At 32.3% G+C, this 18,321-nt stretch overlaps 1 protein-coding gene across 8 annotated transcripts in view; it reads right to left on the bottom strand.

The window, feature by feature from the left end:
- Window positions 1-18,321, bottom strand: part of LOC144974672 (GRAM domain-containing protein 4-like) — a 39,225-nt gene that overhangs the window by 15,752 nt on the left and 5,152 nt on the right. For 7 of the 8 annotated variants that reach the window (XM_078917773.1, XM_078917774.1, XM_078917767.1 and 4 more), the window contains 13 exons: window positions 17,305-17,551; window positions 16,298-16,529; window positions 14,919-15,036; window positions 13,911-14,047; window positions 13,243-13,396; window positions 10,028-10,053; window positions 9,512-9,603; window positions 7,999-8,090; window positions 6,178-6,226; window positions 4,804-4,919; window positions 3,927-4,036; window positions 3,550-3,704; window positions 1,257-1,380 (listed from right to left, as the gene is read on the bottom strand). In XM_078917773.1, coding sequence (XP_078773899.1) covers window positions 1,257-1,380; window positions 3,550-3,704; window positions 3,927-4,036; window positions 4,804-4,919; window positions 6,178-6,226; window positions 7,999-8,090; window positions 9,512-9,603; window positions 10,028-10,053; window positions 13,243-13,396; window positions 13,911-14,047; window positions 14,919-15,036; window positions 16,298-16,529; window positions 17,305-17,427 — 1,528 coding nt within the window. In that variant the 5' untranslated portion in view covers window positions 17,428-17,551. Of the gene's footprint in view, window positions 1-1,256; window positions 1,381-3,549; window positions 4,037-4,803; window positions 4,920-6,177; window positions 6,227-7,998; window positions 8,091-9,511; window positions 9,604-10,027; window positions 10,054-13,242; window positions 13,397-13,910; window positions 14,048-14,918; window positions 15,037-16,297; window positions 16,530-17,304; window positions 17,552-18,321 lie in introns of all 8 variants that reach the window. The other variant, XM_078917766.1, reaches the window with a different exon arrangement.

Below are 18,321 nucleotides of genomic sequence, written 5' to 3'. Positions count from 1 at the left end.
AGCAATTTTATTCCCATAATTTATCACACAATTTTTGTCACTAATAAATTATTAACATTAACAGTTCTTCCACGTAATGTTTGAAATTCATTGGAATTGATTTTGATTTTTGATGATTAATTATTTAGTTGTTATGAAATGATAATGATATATTATAATTAATATCATAAAATATAATAATAATAATAATAATTTGTAAAATCCATGTAAAAATAATAAAAGAATAAAATAATAGATAGAAATGAAGAAGATAAAGATAAGAAGTAAAATAATAGATAAAATAATAATCATAATGAAATATAATAATTAATATAAATAAAATAATAATTATGGAATAAAATCTATAATATTATATTATAATATAATATATAATAATAATAATAATAATAATAATAATAATAATAATAATAATAATAATAATAATAATAATAATAATAATAATAATAATAATAATACAGCGCCAATCCCGCATTGCTGCAGCTCTAAGCGCACATAGACAAGAGGGGAAGTCATACATGCTACACAAAACAATTACGCAAATACAAATATTATGGACCAGTTCTGGGATGTTTTCGGTTGGATGTTTATTTTCGATGGTTATGTAAAATAGTTGTATCCATGCATTCTCGCAGTAAGACTAAGACTGATATTATCACAGTATTCGTTCAACTCATTCATCCTTGTCAATAGTTACACAAACTTCAGGCAAATTTTGAAGCTGCCCCTCAGTGGCATCTAAATCCTTCATCATTCATGGGGTCCATGCAATATAAACTGTCCTTGCAAAAACAATAAATACTTGTCTATGAAGGCAGTATGAGAGACTATAAATTTGGACGTGGGATAGTGATGTATGTGACGGATGTTGTTGCTTTATGTGAAGTTAGACATTCAGGTCTCTCATCATGAAAATCAATTACAAAATGCTGCACCTTCCCCCCCCCCCCCCCCCCCCCCCCTGATAATGTAACAGAAAAAAAAAATAACAATAAATTAAAAGTTAGAAAAATCAATTTGATCTGCTTTTCTTTTTTTTTTCTTTCGATAACTACTATGTTACTAGTGTGCATCTGTGTGAGTGTGTCTATGTCAATATTGTATTGTTATAAATGTGTAACCAAATGACAAATTGCCACTTTTTTGAGGACAATAAAGATATATTATTATTATTATTATTATTATTATTATATTATTATTATTATTATTATTATTATTATTATTATTATTATTATATTATTATTATTATTATTACTCACCCGGCAATGGACATTCTGACTCAGGGAGAGAGAAAAGTTCGCAGAAGGACCTATCATCCATTGAAAGGTGTTCGTTATCCACGGATATGGCATCTCCCTTATCCATTCCATGTGGAAGAATATACTGGATAGGTAGACGGATCAAGTGTCATAAGTAATTATGTTTGTTTTTGTTTTTATGGGTTTTACGGCGCTTGTAACACATTAAGGTCATATCAGCACCAGTAAAAAGGAAGAAATTCTAGAATTACAATTAGAGCACCCAAGAAAAGGTAAGACAAGGTGGAATTGGTTCAAATAGGAAACAGATGTAGATTCCAAGGGTTCACTATCAGTGTACTTAGTTTGAGATCTCCTAAAAGTCTCATCCAGACAGAAGCACAGGTCCCCACTAAGTGGAATACACTCAAATGTTTACAAATCATAAATAATACGTAAACAAAATATGATATAGTGCAAAACATAAAGATGATTTACAAGGAAAAAAATATCATCTCCCATAACTAACTAGACATTTGACTGTTTCCCTCTCAGCCAGGGTATCTGACAAGGGTCAGGACAAAGCCAAGTAATCTCATTCCAAGACAAAGACATAAAGCAGTTGGAAAACAAATATAGGTGAATAGAAGACACAGTAGGTACCTCTCTGCCCACTATGGGATGTCAGGAACCCCACCCAGCAGGAGTGATTAATCATAGTAACTACTAAAGGTAACAAATAGTGGGGAAAATTATTATCAAACAGGAGGAGACAGATGAAAATAGTATATTATATGGAATAACATTTATGTACTTAGATTTCCATCACCTCATGGAGAAAATCTATGCATAATGTAAAGAATTCATTGTATAAATGGGAGAAGGAAAAGTGAATCAATAGGTAGATAATAGATGAAAAAAATCAGATCAACACATAGAAATAGGAATATCACCATTGTAAACCATTGGACATGATAAGAATATACAATAATCACATGGAGCAGAATCTGTTGTACCATTCCAAAGTCAATTTTTGATAAAAATAGAATTTAAGAATAACCGTTCTTAAACACTTTTATGATGAAGTAGAATTGCTTAACTCCTTAAATCAAGAATGTCAACGATCATTGTCATATTTTTTATATTGATTCAAGTCTCTGTTTCATGTTGATTCACAGGCCTCAAAATTTGCTTTTAAAAAAATTGATCTAAATAAAATGAACAGAATTTATTGTTCTATATTGGGTTTTTTTCGCCTATGTAGTCTAGTGGTTCGATACTCGCCTTCAGATCCGAAGGTCTTGAGTGCAAGTCTCGCTCCGAGTGGCACATAGTTGGGTCCTTAGAAAAGGACATGTTAAATGTTGTTGTTGGCTAGGAACCCCTTGTAAAGCGCTTTGAGCACATTTAGTGGATATTGCTCTTTATAAAAGCTCAAGTTTTTTTTTTAGTTTTTTTGTTTTGTTTATAATTAATTGAATTATTTAATTTACGTGATACTACATGGAAATCTATGGGAAGGAAATTTTTTCATCGACAAGCAAATATCAAGGACTCATTCTTGGTTACGTCTCTAACTAACATCAGTTTTGGATAAAAGATTAGGTTCTCATTTTTACAGATGTAATTTTCTTGACACACACTGATCGCATATTATTTGATTATTTGATCTAAATGAGGAAAAGAAGACATGTGCCAGTTGAAGGATAATGGTTTCCGCTCATAATAAATGATCATTTATAATAAAGATACAACAAATACAGGAAATGTATTCAGATCAAATAGAAAAATATCGGTGAGATTTATGATTTACATGACGCATAATGGCCCTATTTCATTTTGCATATTTAAAAAATATCCATTATATGATATGGGTTCTTAGTGAAATTAATCTAAATTTTAGTCATAAATGTTATTTCTTTTCAAAGTATTTATAGTAGAGCACACTTTTAACCAATATGCTTCCCAAAAGTCACAAACATATTCTATGGCCCATTTTTCTTCCTAATCATTTAAATAAAATCTTATTGCGTGACACAAACAAGCAACAGTAAACGTATGGCTTTAACATGGAAGGTGAAAAAAGACATGGGGGATAAAAGACACAGCAAGCGGCCTCTCTGCCCACCATGGGAGCCCAGAAGACCCCACCCAGGTGTGTGTGTGTGTGTGTGTGTGAGTGTGTGTGTGTGTGTACGTATGTGAGTGGGTGTATGTTGGGGGGGGGGGGGGGTTGTTTGATATAAAGAAGTACTGATATAAACGACTATTTTTTTCTGTCTTAGATTGTGTATCCTTCATGCAATTGACATACCTTATCCATTTCAGACTTAACATATCTGCGTTCATATTCCATGTCAGTTGGCAACTCTTGCCAAATGCGGGCAGTTGAGTCATATTTCTGCTTGACTCTGGGAAAACGTCGGTAGATGTGGTCAAAAATGAATAATTTGACACCCAAGTATAAACCTGATGAAAAAAAAAAAAAAACAAAAAAAAAAAGCAACATTAGAGTAAAAATTGAGAAAAGAATAATCCAAAATTTGCCGCATCCTATGACATAAGGCAGCTCACAGTAAAAGAGATCAATTTTCCTGTCAGACAGGATATAATAATCGTTTTGAGTTGTAATTGTGTAAAAATACAAACAAACAAGAAGAAAATTAGGACCAACGTAAAATGAACACTTACCGACATAAAATAAAATCTTATCCACAGGCAGCACACAAGACGTTATTAAGGCTGCAAGCAAGGCTAATAATAGCTGCCTAGAGGCAGAGGGATGACGCCATGTTAGAAGGCTGAAAGACAACAAAAAAAACAACAACAAAAAAAAACAAAAAAACAATTACAACAGTGTTAGGATTTTAAAAAAGGATCAAATTTATTTGGGATTTGCGTAAAAATAAAGTAGTCTGTGAGAGCCATATGGCCAATCACCACATTTGGAGATAGTAAATCCCAGTTTCTGTAATATCAAACAATAGAGATAGTAGATCATGGTTTCTATAGCATTAAATAAACAAACAATAGCAATTGCTTGCTACCCTTAAGATAAGATTCTACTGCAGTATTTTTAACCAGAAAAAAAGTTTTCCAATGACTCAGTTGGTCGAGCAGTTGCCTGACGAGCAGAATCAATCCCAGGTGCAATCAATATACAACTCCACTGCCCACTCACCAGTGATTGAGTGGCTGGGTCTCTAAGATCTGGTGGAAAGTACTGTGCCATACATAGACTAGTGTCCTGTCTAAGGGACGGTTTAAAATTTCTAATATCCATCTAGTGCTTTAAAAAAACAGGATAAACTTGATTTTATATATCTGGGCTTCCTATTATTAGTTTTTTTCGCATTTTAACTTATTTTATATCTATCATATTTCTGGCAATGTGTTAAACTCACTTTTCTAGCTTAAATCTCATTGACGTATCTATGCCATTTACTGTTATTTTTCTAATCATAGCATAATTCAAAATTTGGATTTGTCTTGAATTATCTACATTTTGAAATAAACTACAATTATCCTAATACGTCTTATGTCTTTTGTAAAGTCTTGAAGGAATCACCTTTTAATCTTCTCTTGACCATCAGCCACCTCCCCAAGCATATTCTGGACCTTTCTAGCAACTTGTAGAACAAGATTGAATTTATCAGACACGCCCAAATCTTTATCTTCTGTCTCCTGAAAAAAAAAATGTTAAATGAAATGTAAATGTATTCCAGATGAAGAAAGCAAGGGATGTTGTGAAAACTAGAAAAGAATCTCTGAATCCAGTTTCTTTTTTCTGTTTAGTAAATAATAATGTGAAATTATATGTAAGCTTCAATTTAATTACAAAAACAGATCAAATGAACGTTTCGGGTTTCCCCTTTATCAACAAAACAGGATGAATGAAACACCACATATGAATGAGATAATCACCACATATGAATGAGATAATGTGGAAGTGGCTTAGTTAAGATGAATAATGTAATTTGATTATTCATCTTATCTATGCCACTACCACATTATCTCATTTATCTGTTTTGTTGATAAAAGGGAAACCCGAAATGTTCATTTGATCTGTTTTTGTAATTAAATTGAAGCTTACATTGAATTTCACATTATTATTTATTACTTCGAGCTTCGAGCAGCAACATTTACATTGTTTCTGTTTAGGGGGTTTGCTGCTCTTGCTACACTTTCAGGTAATTCCAGCGCTAGTAAGAGGGAATATAAAGCAATAATCAAAATATTGAGATATAGCAATCAAGTAGCTAAAAAAAAAAAGTAAGACAAAGGGGAACACAGAGGGAGAGTTCAACAGAAATCAGTTGTAGATCTATGAACAAAAACTATATCCCTGTAGCTGGTCTGAAACAATCAAGAGCCCCACACTGGCATTGACACAGATCTTCGCAAAAGAGGGACACACTCAGAATAAGTATTAAATTAAAAACTAACGTTCCCGTTAATAATCTATGAAGTAGAGATGATATCACTTCTCAAAAATAAAAGACAAATCTGATAGTTTCTCTCTAACAAAAGAAACCAAGTAAAACCAAATGGTCTTATTCCAGAACAAGGATAAAAAGCCACAAGGAAAGGGGCAGGATAGAGAGGGATAAAGAGATAGCAAGGCTACAGACAAATTAGGAACCCGCCAGTCCGGGGAAAATTACAAGCACCACAACTCTGAATCCTCTGTGAATTCCAATATATTTGTTTCAGCTGATTAAACCTGCTACTTACAATCAGTTAATTAGGCTTGTATAAATGACAGTCCACTGCAAGACTAAAAATTTACTATTGTTGTAAGCTGTAAAAAATCAATATCAGCAAATTAATTAAACTTTAAGACAATTGTTAAATGCTACCTTAACAGGTCTTAATTTTATAGTTTAAAATATCTCCAAGAAGAATTCAACTGATGATTGTGTTTTAGTAGAATAAAGCTTACCTTCTCTTCCTCAACAATGTCGAAAAATTTGAACTGAATATTCCAGCCTCTGAAAATTAAACATGAATATAATTGAAGAGCAATCAAATGTACAAAGGAACAAGTGAACACATATGCAAACAAGTACACCCATACCCATATCCCCCCTCCCCCCCCCCCCACACACACACATACATACATACATACAGATATATATAAACACAAATTGCGCGCACACAAACGGCATTTAAGATGAGCAAGAAATAATTACACTACATTATTATTCGCGACATGTATTTTTTTTTTTTTTTGTTTTTTGGGTTGTTTTTTGTTTAAGTTTTACAGCACTTGCAACACATTTAGGTTATATCAGGACCAGTAAAAAGGAAGAAAATGGGATAGTCAAATTCTAGAATTACAATTAAAGCACCCAAGAACAGGTAAGATAAAGAGGAACTGGGAACAAATAGGACCACCAATGTACTTAGTTTATGATACTGGACACAAGCACAAGAACCAAGAGGAATCCACTCAAATATTTATATTATACATTCATAATAGCAAACAGTGTGCTTTTTTAAAATTATTATTAACACATTTCAGGTTTGAATAACTCGAGAGCTACGAAAGATTTCATCCAACAGTTTTTTGCCACATGCGTAGAATTTAATCAAGTTTTGATTGATACAAGTTTTAACATTGTGCGTCCTTTAGTAGCTGACTTATGACATCATCAGTATAGTATAGAGTCATTTTGACATAAATCATGATTTATTTTGGCTTTGTCCGACATGATTTTCAAAAGCTTAATTTTGAGGAGATACCGCGAATATTGAATGATGCAATGTTCATTCCTAATTTATAATTACGTCATCAATAGACAAGAGACTTAAATCGATGTTACTTCCTTTTCATTTAAGTTATCGATAATAGGTTGTTGAAAGGTCCCCTATATAATGGTCATAAATTTACAAATTTCACACAGTACCTTATCAATCCGTTATCAAATTTACATAGAGAACACATTTAATAAACAAATAAATTGATAAATTGACAGAATCCGTGGCAGATTCACACAATTCTTTTGTAGATAGTTTTATCGACAGGGGGTCGACCAAACTCCAATGATGGAAGTTCACCAATTATTTACATGAATCGACCACTAAAAACCAAAATTACAAGTCAGCAGGCTTACCAGGGATGAAATAGTCCAGATAATGAACTCATTGTAAATATTCAAAGCAGAAATGCTAATGATAAAGTGTCAGGCCATATTTTTCATTCAAAATAACATTTCAGTCTTTCTGGCACTTCCATAGTAAAAATGTCCTTTAGTCACATCCTAATTCATTCTTGCATTTCTTTATTCCATCTAGCCTCGCCTATTCCCATACCTGCCTACTTGATAATTTCAAATTCAGTAAGAAATACAAAATTCATCAGGAATTAATGGTCAAATTTCAGTAATACTAAAACAAACAAAAATAATGATAGATACACCCTTTTATATAAACTTACCATGTGATATAGAGGACAGCCTGATAAAATAATATAGGGGTTCTTTTCCTTACAAAAAGCTATCACACCATTGTCTTTCCCTAGCATTGAAATTTTTTATTGTAGCATGCGGTAAATAATGAAAAAAAACTATTACTTTTTAATTTTATGTTGCAACCATTTGTATCAGTAATATTTTTTCTATTTTCGTACGTCCGTAATTGTCCTTACACTTCCGTACCAATTACGGACGGACGTTCCGTAATAATAGGCAGGTATGTATTCCCCTGCCCAAGACACTTTAACCAACTTCCATGTGATATGCATCTCATTGGAACCACTTACCTGTATCGGAGGAAGTTGATGAGATATCGAAATGTGAGACAGAAGAAGAAAAATGGAAGGAACCATCCTTTCCAAACAGAATACATATAAACCTGTAAAAAAAGAAAAATTAAAAACAACATAACAGTTATAAAATATTATTTTAAAGTGCATAATTAATTTGTCTCTTCAGTTTCAAAATAGTTCAAATTTCATTTTTTTGCGATATTATATATACCATTATATATCTCTTATTTAATAATTAATTATTTAATAATAATAATAATAATAATAATAATAATATAAATAATATAATAATATAATAATAATAATAATAATAATAATATATATAATAATAATATTATATAATAATATAATAATAATAATAATATAATAATATAATATAATAATAATAATAATATAATAATAATAATAATAATAATAATATAATAATAATAATATAATAATAATAATAATAATATAATAATAATAATAATAATAATCATAATAATAATAATAATAATAATAATAATAATAAAATTAATAATAATAATAATAATAATAATAATAATAATAATAATAATAATAATAATAATAATAATATAATAAATAATAATAATAATAATAATAATAATATATAATAATAATAATAATAAATAATAATTAAATAATAAATAATAATAATAATAATAATAATAATAATAATAATAATAATAATAAAATAATAATAATAATAATAATAATAATAATAATAATAATAATAATAATAATAATAAATAATAATAATAATAATAATAATAATAACAATAATAATAATAATAATAATCATAATCATAATAACAATAATAATCATAATAATAAATAATAATAATAATAATAATAATAATAATGATAATAATAATAATAATAATAATATAATAATAATAATAATAATAATAATAATAATAATAATAAATAACAATCATAATAATAACAATAATAATAATAATAATAAATAATCATAATAATAACAATCATAATAATAACAATAATAATAATAAATAACAATCATAATAATAACAATAATAATAATAATAATAATAACAATAATAATAATTAATAATAATAATAATAATAACAATAACAATAACAATAATAATAATAATAATAATAATAATAATAATAATAATAATAATAATAATAATAATAATAACAATAATAATAATAATAATAATATAATAATAATAATAATAATAATAATAATAATAATAATAATAATAATAATAATAATAATAATAATAATAATAACAATAATAATAATAATAACAATAATAATAAATATAACAATAATAATATACATCATAATCATAAAATAAATATATAATAATACAAATGCATGCTATGTTTTGTTCGTTTCATCATTTCTTATTTTTCCTTAATTATTTTAACAATTTGGGGGAAATTTTAATTTCATTTCTCTCACCGTCATCTTTCTTTTTTGTTATATATTTTCTCCTACTTTTAAGTGCATTAGTCGAATCAAATAAGAACTTACAAGAAAAACAATGAGCGTATAAGGAGCATTCTTCCAAGCAAGTAAATCGCCGATGCCTTTTAATGTGCTCAAGTAAGGCTTTCCTTCAGCACCTAGAAAAACGAAAAAGAAAAAAAAGGAAAGTATTGACCATCAATCTGTTTGGCACAATAATAATAATAATAATAATAATAATAATAATAATAATAATAATATAATAATAATAATAATAAAAATAATAATAATAATAATAATAATAATAATAATAATAATAATAATAATAATAATAATAATATACCTACAAATTTATTCTAGGAGAAGAAGAAAAAAAAGAAGAAGAAGAAGAAGAAGAAGAAGAAGAAGAAGAAGAAGAAGAAGAAGAAGAAGAAGAAGAAGAAGAAGAAGAAGAAGAAGAAGAAGAAGAAGAAGAAGAAGAAGAAGAAGAAGACGGCGACGACGAAGAAGAGGGGGAAGAGTCAAGGAGGAGACGAAAAGGATAATTTGAGGGGTAGGAATGAAAAAAACTGTGATACTAACCAAATCTTTTGATGTTTTCTTTTAACCTGTGACCAAGAAAAGAAAGAATCAAAGACTATAAATGTGTATGAGAGAGGAGAGTTACCAACGATATAAAATCTCAACAAACTATAAATAAATAAATTAACAAATTCTGTTCTGCACTTTCTTTTCCAGATTGTTAAACAATATTTAATAAATTAGAAATGTAAATTCTAAATGTGTGATGAAATGTAAAATAAGGCACTAAATATAAAGTAGTCCTTAAAGGCCACCTGGAGGTTCAATAGCTCAATTAGTAGAGCATAGCTGCCAACCCACCAAGCTTATTAAGAGGGAGTTTTGGTCAGAAAATGAGGGAGATTCAAAAAAAATCAGGGAGATACCTAAATGTATAAATCTTAGTGATAAACATAGTTTAATTACAATCGATATCATCCATTCTATTTAACTTCATTAAAAAGAACGGATTCGGTATCGGCCTTTCCGATTATAAATCTACCACAATACCAAACGACTTAAACTCACTTCCGTTTACAAAATGGAGGACCGGAATTTCACGTACGTTACCGAAAGAACCGAAAAGACCCGCATGGTAGGCTAACATGGGTTCTAGGCCTGGGCCTACAGTCAGGCTACTGCACGATAATGCGGGAGATCTGTGTGACGGGCGGGAGCGTGAGAGACGAACTAAAAATGCGGGAGTCTCCCGCAATTTCTGGTCGGATTGGCAGCTATGGTAGATCACTCAAATCACACAAAAAAGGGACTTAAATCGATGCAGTCAAGATTTTTTCCGACCCCTGTCCACCCAGCAGTGATTGGGTAGCTGGGTCTGTTAGATGAGGTGGTAAGTATTTGTGATAGACTAGAATCCCATCAAAAGGGTAACAAACAATTGTTATCGTCCGTTTCACACCGTATAAACCAGGATAAACTCCAGCTCCTTGAGCGTAATGACTCTTAAAGACTAATTTTTAAAGCCACCAAAGAAATGGATGGAGTCAAGTTCATCCTGAATTAATTCAGTAAAGTAAAGGATATATTGCAACCCTTTGAACAAGGCACAAGTCTACTACTGAGTACATTCAATCGAGATATCCAAACACGATTGAATGGAAAGCCAGAAAAACATGGGATCAAACCAGATTTAATTTGGATGTAAGTCGGGTGCTCTATCTATCAATTGAACTTCACAACCTGCTGCAAGATAAAGCAAATAGAAAAAAATGAAAGAAATAAACCACACCAATCAGGTGTTTGTGTTGTTTGTTTTTAAGGGTTTTACGGCGCTTGCAACACATCAAGGTCATAAAAGCGCCAGTAAAAAGGAAGAAAATGGGAGAGTAAAAAGTTCTAGAATTACAATTAACGTACCCAAGAAAAGGTAAGACAAAGGGGAACTGGGAACAAATAGGGATCAGATGTAGATTCCAAGAGCATACCACCGATGTACTTAGTTTGAGATCATCTATAAATCTCAACCAGACACATGCACAAAATCCAACAAAGAGGAATATACTCAAATGCTTGCATTATACATTAAAAATAACAAATATAGTCACACATAACAGAGAGATGATTTACAAGGAAAAAAATATCATCTCCCAAAACATTAACTATGCATTTGACTGTTTCCCTCCCAGCTAGGACTCCGGCCAGGGCCAGGACAAAACCAAGTAATCTCATGCCAAGACAAAGACAGAAAGCATGTTGGAAAACAGATATAAGGGGATAGAAGACACAGTATGTATCCCCCTGCCCACTATGGGAGGTCAGGATCCCCACCCAGCAAATCAATGGAGCCAAGTTCATCTTAAATTAATTCAGTAAAGTAAAGGATATATTGCAACCCTTTGAACAAGGCACAAGTCTACTACTGAGTACAATCAATCGAGATATCCAAACACGATTGAATGGAAAGGCAGAAAAACACGGGATCAAACCAGATTTAATTTGGATGTAAGTTGGGTGCTCTATCTATCAATTGAACTTCACAACCTGCTTCAAGATGAAGCAAAGAGAAAAAATGAAAGAAATAAATCACACCAATCAGCTGTCAAGGCTAGGAACCAAACATGAAACTTTTTGTTCTTGTTTTGACTTTGACCCTAATACTTTTTTTTTTGTTTACTGTAATAATTTTTGTTTAATCTCTGCGTTTATCCAAATATGGAAACCTTATTTTAATGGTCTTTTTCTAAGGGTAGATTGAAGTAACCAGCAGTAGTGCAGCTTTATGTGCAGCTCTGCAAAGTGAGTTATAAGGGTTGGATTTTTGTTTGGTTTTGTTTCAATTCAAGAGAAACAAACATAATGCTGGGAGCAGCGCCAGAAAGTAAGTCCTCTTAGTAATTAGTAATTGTCCCATGGCCTAAAAACTGTATATCAGGATGATTTAGGTGCTTCAAAGTGAATTTGTCACAACTACTATGACACTTTGATTAAGAGCATAAATGACTTTATTGAGGAGAAAGATTATTGTTCCTTAAAGAGAGAAAAACAAATATTTCATATTGTGATCATCCTATAGAAGGAACAAATTGACGTTACTCAGCTCTTTGTTATTGTATTTAGCCAGCTGTTTTTAAGAGTACTAACTAAATTCTATCCGACTATAAAGGTTCAAAGTTACATATAGTTTTGTATGTTGGTACATTATATCCGGCTGGCAGATGTGAGAATTCTGGCTAAATCACTCCACCTCATCAGGCATGTAGTACCCACATAATACCAGAATGAAGTGGTGGGTCACAACTGTACAACTTTTCACCCATCGTGCCATCTCGCCTCATTAGACGATTCATTTCTTGCAATGTTCTATCTACTTTAATTGCCACAATATTCAAACCCACATTTTCACATTTATATCATCATACAGCCCGTTCTCCTCACCGTTACTTTTCATGGAAATTGTAAAAAATAATAATAATTGAGCTTTTATATAGTGCAATATCCACAAGGGGTCCATAGCCAACAGCAACATTTAACATGTTGGAAATACATGACGCCTGTTAGGCGATATTACAGTTTTTTCGGACAGAGACAACGCTGTTAATGGCCAGGTACTCATTTTACACCTGAGTATGGTGAGAGAATGTGAGTAAAGAGCCTTCTCCAAGGACTCAACTATGCGCCGAGCGAAGCTCGAACCCAGAACCTTCCGATCCGAAAGCAAGTGTCATACCACTAGACCACATAGCCGCACTGTACACTGTAATGTCAACATTACTTACGTTTTCACAGCAAGTGGTTCACCATCAGGATCAACATCTTGATCGACAGAAGGCGTCTCTGAGAAATCATCCATAAAACTGTAAAAGGCTTCATAAATATACTCTTTCACGTGATCACCAAAACGCCTCTTCTCTGGAATCGGCAGGTCTATTTCTGAAAATCATAAATTTATCTTTTCTTTAAGTCTAGTATTTTTTGTTTTGCTTTTAGAGCTCACAGGTTTGACAAATAGTCACTACCCAATAATAATAATAATAATAAGAAGAAGAAGAAGAAGAAGAAGAAGAAGAAGAAGAAGAAGAAGAAGAAGAAGAAGAAGAAGAAGAAGAAGAAGAAGAAGAAGAAGAAGAAGAAGAAGAAGAAGAAGAAGAAGAAGAAGAAGAAGAAGAAGAAGAAGAAGAAGAAGAAGAAGAAGAAGAAGAAGAAGAAGAAGAAGAAGAAGAAGAAGAAGAAGAAGAAGAAGAAGAAGAAGAATCATCATCACCATCATCATTGTCGTTGTCAGCATCATCACTACTGCCATCACCGCCACCACCCCCACTACCATCATCATCTTTATCGTCAACGTCACCACCACTGCCATCACCACCCCCACCATTATAGTCATCGTCAATGTCACCACAACTGCGGCCATCACCACGACATCAGTGTGAAAATGACCACTCACCTTTTTCCTCTTTGGAAGAGCTACCATCGTCCCCAATACTAGGCGTGGGGGATGGGGATGGGGAGTGGCCTGAACCAGGAGGGGGAGATAATCTGCTACGAGATGGGTCAGAACTGTTACGAGACGCTTTGCTGCCTCTGGAAATTGAATAAATAAACAGCAAATACATCATAACAGTTGAATGTTATATAAGTAAGCTATTATTATTATTATTATTATTATTATTATTATTATTATCATTATTATTATTATTATTATTATTATTATTATTATTATTATTATTATTATTATTATTATTATTATTATTATTATTATTATTATTATCACAACAATGGTAATGTTAGTTTGCGATTTTAAATGTAACACATTTTCCATAATTGAGACAATAATAAGACAAATTAAAAACCTGTGTTAAGGTTTGGAGGCAAATTAGTGCAAGTCAATATGAAAAGCTTTGTAAGAAATAGTAATGCAGTCAGATTTGGGAAAGGTTGATTTTAGTGATACAGTTATGATCCCCATATAGCACATCTCATGGTGACGACAATCACAGGTTGATAACTTGAATGATTTATTATGTGAAGAAACCATTGGGGTAACAACTGAAAAATTCATTTGGCAGGAAAAACTATTGAGTTTTGCCCGGCAATTTCAGGATTCCCAGCCACCTTTCAAACACCATATAAATCAACATGCTTTTGTTTGTTTTTTCTGCAAGGCAAAGATCTGAATAAGTGTGTATGAAGCGGTGCCAGACAAAGCAAGAAAGAAAAAGACAAGAAAAAAAAACATTTTTAAAAATCAGTCTTCCTCAACTGGGGATCGAACTTCAGACCTGAAGGAAAACTGATTTTTTGCGATGTTTTTTTTTTCTTGTACTTTTCTTTCTTGCTTTGTCTGGCACCGTTTCATACACACTTATTCAGATCTTTATCATTGTAAAATTCATTCCAAGAAGCTTCCATTTTAAAATATTCTCCCCAACTTTGGTAATTGTTCATCACTTACTTCTTGAAAGCACTGTCAAGTTTCTTTTCCAACACATCACAACGCTGACGTTCATAGAGAAGTTCACTCTTCACCCTCTCTAACTCTGTCATGGTTTTGGAGGAATTCAGCTCGCTCTCTGAAATTAAAAAAGACAGATTTAGGTTGATTTTAAAAACAATTCAACCTTGATTAATTGGGAGTAATCAGCTGTCCTCCTGTACTTACCCATTTAGTACAGTTTTTAATATGGATCATAAATTAAATTAATCTTGATTATTGTAGTCTTATATTATTATAGTAGTGTAATAAAAGTCTTAACAGTTGTAAACCTAAAAAGAATAATTAGAGCAGATATTTGTTCAATCTACATTTAATTTTATTCTCAATTGCTTTATTCAACGACATACAAGCTTCAAAGACAGATATTACATGAAAAAAATCATCAACTTAAAGAAAAGATTCAATTTCTTTTCTTATAAATTCAGCAAACAAATGAGAAATGAAAAAAAAAATCATTATTAATTCACTTTTCAGCTATTTATGATATGGACTGAGGGATACATATCTTCAAAAAGGACTCGCAGTCTGGTTTAAACCCACGTCTGACTAAATCAAGATAATATTATGCACAAGAGCTGATACTTTAGCATCCAGCCATTTATGGATAGATAACGGAAGGTCCTGAGTTCAAGCCTCGCGCTCGGCACATAGTTGAGTCCTTGGAAAAGGCTCTTTACTCACTTTCTCTCACCGTACTCAGGTGTAAAATGGGTACCTGGCCGTTAACAGCATTGTCTTTGTCCGAAAAATTGTAAGATTGCCTATCAGGCGGCATGTCCCGTCCTACATGTTAAATGTTGCTGTTGACCAGGGACCCCTTGTAAAGCGCTTTGAGCACATTTAGTGGATATTGCGCTATATAAAGCTCAATTTTAATTTTTTAAGCTCAATTTTAATAACAATACATGGGGTGATATGGCTGATTGAATATTGCCTTGTTCTTACACCTGGAGGACTCGGATTTCAGCTCCACAGTTGGCATCTCATTTTTTTTAAAGCAAGAAACTTAGCCTCTCTATGCTCACTTCGAAGTGATGTCTTAATTTTATTTATCAATTTTTTATTCAAAAACTCTAGTCCCAGCACTGTGTCTTTGGGTCAGAAACACACATACTCACCTAACTCATATTACCTCACTTGTCTCAGGAGTGGTGAATGAGGGAGTTTGATTGCAAAAAATGAATTGCCAAACATGCGAAATGCACCATGTGAAATGAATATTTTATCTGGAGGAATTAATGAGGTATTGTGACCCATAATGAGCATTGTGAATCTGTGCAAATTCACTATCTAATGTGCAAATTTGACTATATTAGGCACCCACAACAAATACTCACTTAGTTTTTGATTGTCAATCATAACAGCCATCAACTGATCCTGCAACTCGGTGAGTTGGAGCTCAAAAATAGATTTGTCTTTCTTGTCAAAATCCGTGGCAGGGGACGAGTGGTTCGTTCCATCAAAATCGACTTCATCGTCGTCCATCATAATTTTGGATTTGTCAAATATTGGAGCAGATTCAAGAGGCGCTGATGGCTCTTCAAGGGGATCCACCATTTCAAAGTGATCCTAAATAAGACAGAAGAATGGATGAACAGTTGGGCAATGAGCACCATGGGTAGATGTATGTTTTCCCATATGACCACTCCTGTAAAGACTGATTGCCTAAATAAGCTCAGAAGACACCAGCAAAGCATCATCTTTCAACTAAGAACACAACACATACCGCTCAACAAAACCATTTAAGCAAAATTACAAAAGACACATCCCCTTCCTGCCCTCTATGTCAACACCCCAATGAAACAACTTGCTTGAATGTCAACCTCTTCAAGACCTGAGATGCACATTCCTCCCACCAAATCCAAGCATCAGAAACACACTTTACAGTCACCTGGAACAACTACAAAAGACGTCTAACTTCTACGTCATGACACAAGACCGAAGGGCTAGAGCTCAGGTGGTCGCTGGTTCGGATAAGTAAGTAAGTAAGATCCTAAATTGAATATAAATATCATTTCAATTTTCCAAATATGACAGTAAAATATTAATGAATGCAGCACTTCTTTTCCCCTATAATTATTTATCCCAAAGTGGGAAAAATTATTTCGCAAGTGATAAGAGCCATTCTGGGTCACCATAAGAATAGCAACTCCCCAAGATCTAGTGCGAGGTGACTTGTTTGAGGTCACATAGATCAGTGGATGGGAGGTAAACCCAATACCTCCAGATAAAGACCATACTGCTGTGCTAGACTGCCCCGTCTCTTCATATGACAAGTAACAATAAATATTCATTAAGATATAAATTTTAAGTAACTCAATTTTAAAATAAAATTCATACTTACAGTTTCACCCAATAAGAGTCTACTCAAATCCTTCTTGTCATCCTTATCTGTCTTGAATCTCTGACGTAAATTTTTCAGGCTCATACCCGAACCTTCTTTAGCATGAGGACTTCCCTTAAACATTGCTGAATCGGTGACAACACAACAAACTCCAGTGGTAATTGTTAGGCAAAGTTTTAGCTCATTTCAAAAAGATGTTTTGTTGAATGTTAAATGTGATTTGAGAATGATTAGCATCCACATAAATCTGAAATTTCAAATAAAAATCAATAATATAATAAGTATAAGCATAAAATATAAACAAAGACAATTTTAGGAGTTAATCAATATGACATTTTACTCCAAAAAAAACATATTGTGATAGAATGAGACAGGCACCAATCCTTCTACAGTACGAAGTAGGGTGTATGAGCTGAGTCATCATGATATGGGCAAAACAGAATTTCTTCTGAACTCGACTTCTATTTCTATATCAGTTCCACCCTCTATCGACTGCCCTCAGTGTCGCGTCCAGTTTTGTCTGCTGATGTATCCTTCTCGTAATTCAAATCATATTATTTAGATCAATATATGTTTCTTCATGTGAAATCCATTCATGATGGAAGTATTTTAAACTCGTCTTTACTTTACCCTCTAGTACCTACATACCATCTCATTTTAAAAACGCAGTGGCTATTTTTACAGTCCCGTAAAGATGGTTCTCGGGGCTATTTTCACAGTCCCGTAAAGATGGTTCTCGGGGCTATTTTTACAGTCCCGTAAAGATGGTTCTCGGGGCTATTTTTACAGCGTTGCGGTAATAGATTTATAAATAGTAACAGATTGGCTGAGTAGACGCCATTAGCTCTAAATCTAAAACTCTCACTCACTTCGTTCAGGTGCGGCTAGTTAGCAGCCTCTCTCTCTCTCTCTCTCTCTCTCTCTCTCTCTCTCTCTCTCTCTCTCTCCTCTCTCTTCCCTCTTTCTTTCATTCTTTCTCTATGTCTTTCTTTCTTTCTCTTTTCTCTCTTCTCTCTT

This window comes from Berghia stephanieae, chromosome 6 (genome assembly GCF_034508935.2).
Source record: "Berghia stephanieae isolate SIO BIC M18660-M18661 chromosome 6, UCSD_Bste_1.3, whole genome shotgun sequence".
Taxonomy (NCBI): domain Eukaryota; kingdom Metazoa; phylum Mollusca; class Gastropoda; order Nudibranchia; family Aeolidiidae; genus Berghia; species Berghia stephanieae.
The sequence above is the reverse complement of the archived record's forward strand: the minus strand, read 5'-3'. Positions and strand labels throughout refer to the sequence as shown.